General features: G+C 38.5%; 1 protein-coding gene across 1 annotated transcript; it reads right to left on the bottom strand.

Annotated features, from left to right (window-relative positions):
- Positions 1-2,776: 2,776 nt before the first annotated feature.
- henmt1 (HEN methyltransferase 1) lies at positions 2,777-10,205 on the bottom strand. The gene is made up of 9 exons (XM_055231909.1): positions 10,119-10,205; positions 9,828-9,940; positions 8,863-8,997; positions 7,766-7,948; positions 6,451-6,631; positions 5,917-6,082; positions 5,237-5,318; positions 3,019-3,170; positions 2,777-2,908 (listed from the first exon to the last, which is right to left on the bottom strand). Exons 1-9 carry the CDS (start codon positions 10,200-10,202, stop codon positions 2,805-2,807), a joined length of 1,200 nt encoding a protein of 399 aa, XP_055087884.1. The 5' UTR covers positions 10,203-10,205; the 3' UTR covers positions 2,777-2,804.
- Positions 10,206-10,468: the final 263 nt, after the last annotated feature.

Raw genomic sequence — 10,468 nt, forward strand, 5'->3', positions numbered from 1 at the left:
ACAATATTGTTAAGTATTGTTCATAAAAGCAGCGCTCTTACTGTGTGTAAAAGAGGCGTTTTATTTTGTAGACAGGATGTGATGTCTGTTGCGCGCGCTCTCTTCTCTCCCTGTGGCGCTCACATTGTACGGTAGCTGAGTTGTATTAAATAAATATGCCACGCAGAGGCTAAATATTCGACCTCGTCAAGAATCATTTTTCCCAGTTATGAAGAGATAGTGATGGTGAGATGAAGCCCCATGAAGCATCAACACTTTCAGTCAACTGTGCCGGCACATGTACCGACACTTAAGGATTCATGTACTCTATGGCGCCATCAAGAGGTCAATAAAATGTACTGCAATCTAGTTTCCACCTCAGCGCCATCAATTGAACAAATGTACTCCAAAACATTGATAGGACCACAGTGAAACATATTATTAGAAATAGGAAGGCACTTGTGTCACTTGTAGTAGTGCTTCTAATTAAATAAAGAGAATTAAACTCCAATATTTGTCATTGGTTTTTATTCAAAAAAGTAGCTTTTCTAAAGAAGCAGGGCTAAGGCGGTTCCGCTTTTTTGTGAGGATTCCTCCTGTTTTAGAAAAAAAATCCTCTCACAGGGCGCAGATGAAGCTGGAGTGCAAAGGTACATGGTGGCCAGTGTGAATAAATGTGGAAATGTATTTCTTTACCTTCTCCAGTACTGCAGTAGGTCCTCCTGTCTGTCTATATTTGGTTCTGCCAGGTATTTCTTTACTTCGATTGTTGCATTTGCTGTCGGTGATGTAGATGTGGGAGTTTTACTTTGCTGAATGGACACATCTACTGGACGCAACAATAGGTAAAGAAATTGTAGACTGTTCAGAAATAGTGAATTTAATAGTTTTAAATGATTGTATCTGGAGATATGGGTTTGTTCACTGACTCACCGGTCAGTGGGACAGTCCCTGCTTCTCTTGTTATTTATTTTCATTTTTATTTATTTTTTTACAGTGTCTTTTATGTGATGGTCACATAATGAAACATGATTGTATCTGGGGGTCTGGGTGTGTTCACTGACTTGTAGGTCAGTGGGATAGTCCTTTCTGCTCCTCTTTTTGTTGTTTGGTTTGATACATTATGTACATGATTTTTTGGTTCTTTTTGTAAATTAAGTACTTAGTTTGTATCTATACGTAGGATTAGGTGTTTTATTTTAATTAATCTGAAAAACATTTGACTGATAATAATAATTAAGCAAACATGAGGTAAGAAAATGACAGTGGAAGCTGCTTTTGGATGTGTATGTCTTAACATGTGTATGTCTCTCTTTCTGTGTCTTTACATGGTGACTGGTTTGGAGTGGTCAGCTGTGGTCCTGTGATCTGATGAAGATGATGAAAAAAAGTAAGAAAATATTAATAATTCCATAGGTGTTGCTTCTGAATGTTTACTCAGTGTCTTAACATTGTTTCTTTCTGTTTTTCCATGGTGACCGGTTTGGAGGGGCCAGCTGTGGTCCTGTGATCTGATGAAGATGATGAGAAAAAAACATGTCTCCAGAAAATGAAGAAGATGGAGCTGATCAGAAGAGCACCCTGATCTGTCTGTAAATCTGTCAATAAAACTGAGGGTTTTTTTTGGAATTGTTATTTGGATTTTTTTTTTTTAAAGAATTATACAAATGTAAATTTGTTTAGTACAATTTACTTTTCTGGTGGGGAAGTCCGCTACATGGTTGTCTACTGGAAAGCTACACTGTATATCACTAAACTTAGCTTATAAATTATGGCTTTTTTACGTGCTCAAAAATTCTGTGAAAAACATGCATTCTTGCATGCATTCGGGGTTGTAGAAGCTAGCAGGTGGTGTACCTTTGCCAGAATTTTGTATTTGATTTGCTTAATTGCTATGACAATGGAGGATGTTGCCTTAGTTTTAAACCATGAATATGAATACTATTGGTTTAAAAATATGTAAAGATCGGAGACTGGTATACAAGTTGTTGTTTTATCCAGATGTTAGCGTTCACAGCCTGCTTTCTCAGTCCTATAGCACCAGCCACAGTTGAACTCAGAATCAGAAAAAGATGTATTGCCATTGCCATCGAAGACAGTACTGAAGTAGGCCTGTGTAGGACATTGCAGCCATGCTTTTGCTCTCCTGATGTGCCCAGGGACTGCAGGCCAAGGGCTTTGGAGAAGATGAGTGAGTTCTGTGAAGACATGGGAGATGTTCACACAGCTGTGGGACCACAGCAGCCAAAGAGAACATAGTTTTAGACATCTTTTAATAAACTTTGGAAAATCACACTCATAGACATTTATTTGTGTTTTAATGTAGGCTTAAATGTAGGTCATATTCTAGGCCATTGTTAGATTGTCTTGTACACATATTGGTGTAAATTTCAGTGTATATTTTTTGCGTTATGATCCAATCACAAACACTTGTTTAAAGGGTTCAGTGAATCCTTGTACCCAGTGTGTCCAGAGGAGCAGTGCTATTTGGAGGGACCTGGACATCCTGGACTCCCTGGTCTCCATGGTGACTGTGTGTCACCAGAGTAAGCAGCAGGGCATGAACGTGCTCTCCTCCAGAGACGCTGGCAGGTACTCTAGATACTTTAAGTACTCTTGGTAGGTATACTAGTTATATATAGGCACGGACATTCTTTTTTACATTAAGAATTAACACATTCAGTATTTAAAGTTTATTTACATACTTACACTAAACTTTACAGACACATTTAGTGACAGTATTTTGTCCACATTTCTTCCATCTCCTTCAATATTATCAGTTTTACACAGACTTATCTGATTTGTTTATTATATTTTCTTGGGGCTCAGTCTTCCTCCCAGTTTTCCAGAGTTTTGGGGCTCACACTTTGGTTTTGTTCTATTTCTGTGTAGCCACAGTCCTCCAGATCTCCCTCATATACCTCTTCATCTGGAAGCAAACGTTTAGATTATCACACAAGTTTTATGTTACACAAAAGTTGATGTGGTCCATTAGGGGAACACTGGCTATTTCTTTGCAAAAAACATTAGCCTCTGTACCTGTTTGGAGGAGGAGAGCAGACTTGTCCTGGCTCAATTTGACCATTGGTTCGTCCATCAAGAAAAGGCGGAGGTTTGATAAGCTCCCACTGAGAGCTACAACCCGAGGAGAGGAGGCCCAGAGCAATGAGAGGGGCACTGCCACACACCCTCTGTGCAAACACACACACATACACATATTGATACTTTGCAGCTGACGTCATCGACTCTGCTCTGTCTGAAGCTCTGATAGTTAAGTTTGGCTTTAATAATTAGATGTAAGGGCTGCTTAAACAATATATCTGTACTGGGGAAGGACAGTTTGCTTAAATGCATGGAAGATAATCAAAATCTTAAACCTTAACCTATTTTAACCCATATCTGAACATTAAACCTTATTGTTGATCCAGTGTTCTACATATATAACCCCAATTCCAATGAAGTTGGGACACTGTGTAAAAGAGGCATGTTTACCACTGTCCCAAGCGTTTGGGAACCGAGCCCCTGGGGACACTAATTGTTGAAGCTTTCCAGGAGGAATCCTTTCCCATTCTTGCTGAATGTACAACTTGAGTTGCTCAGGGTCTGGGGTCTCTGTTGTCGTATTTTGCGCTTCATAATGCGCCACACATTTTCGATGGGAGACAGGTCTGGACTGCAGGCAGGCCAGTCTAGTGCCCACACTCTTTTTCTACGAAGCCACGCTGTTGTAACACGTGCAGAATGTGGCTTGACATTGTCTTGCTGTTTAGTTTATCAGTTTGAACATTAAATATTGTATTTATAATTTATTCAGTTCAATATAGGTTGAAAAGGATTTGCAAATCATTGTATTTTTTTTTGTTTTACACAGCGTCCCAACTTCATTGGAACAATATATACACACACATGTGTGTGTATATTTGTATACATACATATATATACATATATATATATATACATATATATATATATATATATATATATATATATATACATATATATATATATATATATATATATATATATATATATACACACACACACACACACACACACACACATATACATATATACATACACACACCACAAGTGGTCTCATCCCTTTATTTTCCATGCTCGGGTCTTTGCTGTTCCTACTGCTGCACTTTTCTGGACTGAGATGTCTGGTGTTTTTCCTGGGATCTGCTGTAGCCACTCCTCCACTTTGGGGGCCACTGCCCCGAGTGCTCTGATAATTACTGATGCCTTCACCTTTCAGGCCTTCTCCAACTCTCCTTTGAGCCCCTGGTATTTCTCTATGATGTTCCCATCACTTGGTACTGCAATGTCCACAGCTTTGCTCTATTGTTTATTCACCGCCACTGTGTCCGGTTGGTTCACCATCACCACTCTGTCAGTCCATATCTGGAAGTCCCACAGGATTTTGGCTCAGTCGTTCTCCACTACCTTTGGAGGTGTTTCCCACCTTGAACTTGGGGTCTCCAGTCCTTACTCTGCACAGATGTTTCTGTACCCTATGTCCGCCACTTGGTTATGGCGCTCCATTTATGCTTTCCCTGCAGCATCTTACACCCTGCAGTTATGTGCTGGATTATCTCAGGGGCCTTTTTGCACAGCCTACACCTTGAGTCTTGTTTGGTGTGGTAGACCAAAACAAGACTCTAGTGCTCTAGTGCTCAAGACCTGCTCCTGTGCAGCCAGGATGAGTGTCTCTGTGCTGTCCTTCAGACCAGCTCTCTCAAGCCATTGGTAGAATTTCTTGATATCAGCCACTTCAGTTATGTCCCGGTGGTACATCCCATACAGGGACTTCTCCTCCGATGACGGTACCTCCAGCACTTCTTCCTTTGCACTCCAATGTCTGAGACATTCGCTGAGCACGTCATCTGTTGGGGCATTGTCCTTGATGCACTTATGGATCTTGGATGTTTCATCCTGGACAGCGGCTCTCACACTATAACAGTATAGCATGTATATATGCTATAGTGCTATAGATCAAAACATGATGGACAAGGACAACCAAAGCTTCTCTGTTCAGTATCTACCTTTGAGAAAAACAGTTGCCATTTGTCTACACGTAATGACAAATGGAATCAAATACCATTTAATCTGTTACATATACATATATGTAACAGGTATGTGTACATATGTATGTATACACCCCCCCCCCCCCCACCCCACCCCACCCCACCCCACCCACACACACACATAAACATCATGGACAAGGACAACCAAAGCTTCTCTGTTCAGTATGTACCTTTGAGGAGCACAGTTGCCATTTGACTCTCCATCACCTGCACTTCTCCGTGGGTCCTCAGGAGGTCGCTCTTCTCCACACGCTGCAAACAGTGTACAGTGAATCCCAAATAACTTACACACAGTTTTCACCGACAAAATACTGAGAAATTATTTCCACGGTATCGGCTATATCTGTCACTATCTTTCAATTACTATTGGTATTTTTGTCTTGGATGAGTTAAGAATATCAGCCCAGTGCATCGGTTCTTTGTCACTGGTTCTGTTCATTTTCAGAAATCCTACATGCAGACAGATGGGTCAGACTTCCACACTATAGCAATAAACCTGACTCCCTCCATGGAGACGAGCAGCTGATGGCACCAGGCCAAGTTACACCTCAGATCTATGAAGAGGTGAGCCTGCTCACAGTAATAATACATGTTTAAAAGAGATTGTACAGCAATAAATCATCTGTAACCGAATAAATGCAAAACATACAAGTTTAATGATATATTGTGGAACATTCCAGGCAAAGCTATAACCTCTCCATGGAGATAATTAGGTGACAAAACCTCCACCACAAAATTTACATAGTTCATCTTAAAGTTTGGATTTTGCCAAAATATTTATATTTTGAAATAGTTTATTTGCAATATTCATTATAGTCACTACATTTGACTCTGTTGCTTGCAGACTCACCTCCTGTGCTTTTGGTCCATGTCTCCTCCTTTTCTTTCTTCTCTTCCTTCTCTTCCCTCTCCCTCGACCTCCTCTTCAGTTCTTCGGCCCAGAACAGCACCTCACTGAGCAGCACTCTCCGCAGCACATTGTTGTCCTTCAAACTGGGGTAGATTATCCTGTGCAACTTACACACAACATAAACTCATGTTATGAATAAACTAAATTAATGAAATGATGTAACTCAATACAGATACTGATGATAATGTGTTAATTATTAAAAAAAACTGTATGGAATTGCCTATAAAGTTATATTTAATTGGTAGGGTTAAGGTACACTCCCACAAACTCTCTGTATGGAAATGTGTCCTCTGCATTTGATAATTGATAAGAAGTGTGAGATCAGTTAAAACCAAACTGTGGAACATTTCTGGCAGTGCATTAACATCTCCATGGGGACAAGAAGATGACAGACACTCTACCAGAAAAGTAACTTGGTGTATTTTTAACTTTATGTCTAAAATGTTAAAATCTGAGACTCTGTAGCAGCCTCACCAGTGTATACGAGGTTTCCCCTTGGCTCCTCTCGTCGGGCGATATGTTGAATCCTCCTTTGAGTCGGTGAAACACTGCGATCTGAGAGCAGAATCCAAACTGCTTCAGTCCTCCACCAGGGGGCAGTCCCACTCCAGTGATCTCCACCTCATATTCAAAGTCCACACACACCCTCTGAGCCCTGCAAGTGACAAAGAATAAGTCTAGTTTAAAGGAGACATACTGTGCAAAATCAAGCTTTTATGAGCTTTTGACTGTTACTCAAAGTTGTATTTACTTGTATTCATGCATGTCTGAGTAATATTTATACTCAAGACATCATTGCTCCTGTTTCCACTACCCCTCATCACGCTCACAGCTCTGTACTTACTTCATGGTTCAATTATTGTCTTCTCTAAACTTTGATACAGGAAGGATTCAGCAGCATCACAAAGCCATTTTTGCTGCTTGCTAGCGTGATCTGTTGTTAGCCATAGGGTCAGGGTTTTGTAGTGACGGGGGGGTGTGAAATGTTCAAAATACAAAGTAATGGTCTGAAAAGTGTCGTAGATTATAACTACTAACAGCATAGTTATGATAATTTCTATATCATCTTGTCATTCAAGTCAGATGGAACAATAATTTGTGGGAGTCAATATTTTTCGTGGGTTTTTTTTTTTTTTTTACTAGTGGGGAACATTTATTTTTTTCTGTACTACTGTCAGCTGACACTACTACTAAGATTTTAGCTGTATGGGTTGAATTAATAATTTCATTATATAACCTCATTATTAAGGTTGTCAAAAGTACCAAAAATCATATACTAATCGATACTAAAACTAGTATAGAAACTAGATACTCATTTGAGCAGGTATCGATCCTAAAAAGTCACATTCACAGCACAGAAATTAACCTTTCCCAAACAGCTTTAGAATGATCTTGAGCTGTATCAGAACAAGTATAAGACTAGCATACGCCCATGGACCACTCTGGAACCTACCTGGACAACTGAGCGATTACACAGATATAAGGCCACATGGGAATATAAAAGAAAAGTACTACTATTTAAGGTTCAAAAATCACATTCTATTGCCTAGAGTGTGTTTTTATTATCGTCATGGTATCAGACTATTGAGTATTGAGTCTTAGTCCTTAGTATCAAAATCAAGTCTGAAATTTTAGTATCATGACAACACTACTCATTATCTACACAAACTTACTAAGCTCATGATTTCTACAAAATAATACATTTACAAAAGTCTCAAGCGTTTTCTTCGACAATACATCAGACTTAAAGATTTGTTATTGTGACAGGCCTAATTATGATGTCTCTCACCAGGACTGGAACTGCGCCCTGGTCCACTCGAACTTGTGGTCTGGGTGCCTGAAGCCAGTGAGCCCAGGGAACAGAGGGTTGAACTCAGAGTTTGGGGTGCTGATGATGACGTGTACAGGGGCCATGTATCCAAACAGGACCTCTGAGAAGCGTTCTACATCGGGTAGAAGCAGGTGCTCGATACTGACGGAAGAAAAACAAACACATGTGACAAATAAAAAAGGGGCTGTACTAGATTTTTTTCATGTAATAAAGTCAAATTTGTTTTGCCCCAATACAGATATAATGTAAAAGCAGCTCTTGGAGTCAAAACTAGTCCGCATCTAATTATAAGGCGTTTTTATCGTCGTTTATCGTATTATCAATCCACCATTAGCAAACTAATGGTGGATTGTGTTAGCATGCTAAATCCCCACTCATATCTGAAAATTGTGAAAAGCAATTATAAACTCATCGTGGTGAATAATTAGGATGCTAGTTAGGAATGCATTCAGAAAGTAAAGAAAACAGACTGGAAATACTTTAAAGAGCTATTTATTCACATTTTTAAAGCTATAGAAATTAAGTGCAGAGTCTTTAAAGGGCAGTTATTGAATATATTTTTTCCCCCCAGTACAGACATGTTGAAAAAACAGCTCTTGAGGTTAAAATAAGTCAGCTGTGTACTGTCTGTATCTAATTCTAAAAGTTTTATTGTCCAAGAATCAAGGAATGAGCAGTTAGCATCCTAGATGTTGTTAGAAGTCTGCTTTGGCCTCTGACGAGTTGTGGAAAGTGCTTATAAACTCTTAACTGTCAATAATTAGGTTGCTAGGAATCCATAAGGTAAGTGAGGAATAACTATGGACTACTGCAAAGCGTTTAAAATAAAGCAGATCTGTTCAAGTTTTTAAGACAGTAAAAATTAGATGATAAATTGGAACAAGTGGCAAACACTCTTGTAGAATGTTGCATAGTGCAGCTTTAATGACTAGTTTAGTATTTGGCAGTATTTGCTGATATGATCCTGTGGAAAAAGTTTGGGAGAGTACTGCTGCAGTATTGAGTGACTAACGCCTTCCTTATGTTTGTGTTTCTAGCACCCTCTTGTGGCTCACAGCTCTATACTGACGGCCAGGTGGAACCCTCGGAGGCGGGCGTCTGGTTCGGTCACAGACCCTTGGTACAGCTCAACACACAGCTGCTCAAAGCCAGGCTGTAGATAGTCTGTGGACAGAGGGGCCAGAGCGTGCCTGGGGATACAACAAGGAGACAGTTTTTACTACAGTTAATTACTATATTCACTTATCGTTCAGTAAATGAAAGTTGGAACTAAAGCTGCAAAGGTTAATCGATAATCGCAGTTGTATTTGGATCAACTTAATTGTTATCTGGTCCGTAGGGGGTAAAATAATTTACTTCTATGACTAGTTATTGATATCAAGTTCTTCTTTTATGTATTTTCTGAAGCTTGTTTTTTTTTTGTTTTTTTTTACAATGTTGTACATAAAAAAAAAAATAGCTGGGATTGTCCTGCTTCATGGGTACTGTATCAGCGGCAGTAGTAGTTTCAGTATTATTGTTTATTCAGATACTTTCTGTAGCAAAATATCGCACTTCAAAATATGTTATGTGTTATATTCAAATATATAATAGGTACTGCCAACACTGTATTAAATACATGGTGTTTTTAGAAACTGACATTTTTATTTTTAGAGACTATGTGTACAGAGATAATAAATCTAATACCTATGCAGTGTTAGGACATAACTGAATGCACATACCAGTAGTATTCAGAATATAAAATAGATACTTTCCTAAAATCAAAAGAATACATTGCACTGCACAATTTAGACTTCAAACTGCACATAGTTAGTGATGGAAAATGTGTAATGAAAATAAAGCTGTTTTAAACCTAGCTGCAAAATGTCAGTTGTGTAACTCAATACAAATATTCTTCCCATCGCTGTATTTCCTATTAAGCCTATATCTTGTAGATTGACTACTATAAATTAATTTTTATTTAATACAGTATATATATTTATCTTGGCAATGAGCTAGGGCGCCTGCTAAAATAACCAACATTTTTTTCTTGACTTTTGCTCCATTGATGTCGACTCCCACCAAATGTTCAATTTCACGGTGAAATTTAAGCCGTTTCAGGAGAGTGCATTCACTACAACCCAGATCCATCACCTGGAAAAAAATAAAATAAAAATACATATATATACGTTAAACTGATTTAAACCCAAAACCATACAACACTCAATGCACGGCTAATGTGGAGCTAAAAAACATTAGCTTACAGTTAGTTTATACAAATATAGCATCTACCAAATCTCTTGCCAAAAGACTAAAATATTATATAACTTACTTTTTTAGTTTTGTATTTCTTAATAAAGTCGATGACAAACTGGTGTCTTTGTTTGTGAAGCGGTGGGTTGAAAAACGGCTCCATATTTAGGTACAAATTTGACGAGACGCAGGTCAAAGGTTACGTTTGCGTTTTCGAGGTTTGAAAGAAAGTTCATCAATAAAAAACAGATTCAAAATAATAATTAAAGCTGTTCTTTTTTTAAATTAATACCCGAATCGATATATAAATATAGATAAGTTATGGTTTTACTTATAATAACATTTTTCATCTTCAACAGGTGAGGAGGTTGTGTTATGCTGCCCTCTGCTGCTTTGTCTCATCATGTATTTATTTTCGGATTTTCTTTT

This window comes from Periophthalmus magnuspinnatus, chromosome 23, assembly GCF_009829125.3.
Source record: "Periophthalmus magnuspinnatus isolate fPerMag1 chromosome 23, fPerMag1.2.pri, whole genome shotgun sequence".
NCBI classification, from domain to species: Eukaryota; Metazoa; Chordata; class Actinopteri; order Gobiiformes; family Gobiidae; genus Periophthalmus; species Periophthalmus magnuspinnatus.

Bases quoted from the DNA above. Each gene is read 5' to 3' on its own strand.
- henmt1 (XM_055231909.1), bottom strand. From the start codon at position 10,202: ATGGAGCCGTTTTTCAACCCACCGCTTCACAAACAAAGACACCAGTTT. The intron at 7,949-8,862 runs GTGAGCCACAAG...TTCTTCCGTCAG, and splicing joins CTGGCCGTCAGTATAGAGCT to TATCGAGCACCTGCTTCTAC. The intron at 5,319-5,916 runs GTGAGTCTGCAA...CACTGTTTGCAG, and splicing joins ATGGACCAAAAGCACAGGAG to CGTGTGGAGAAGAGCGACCT.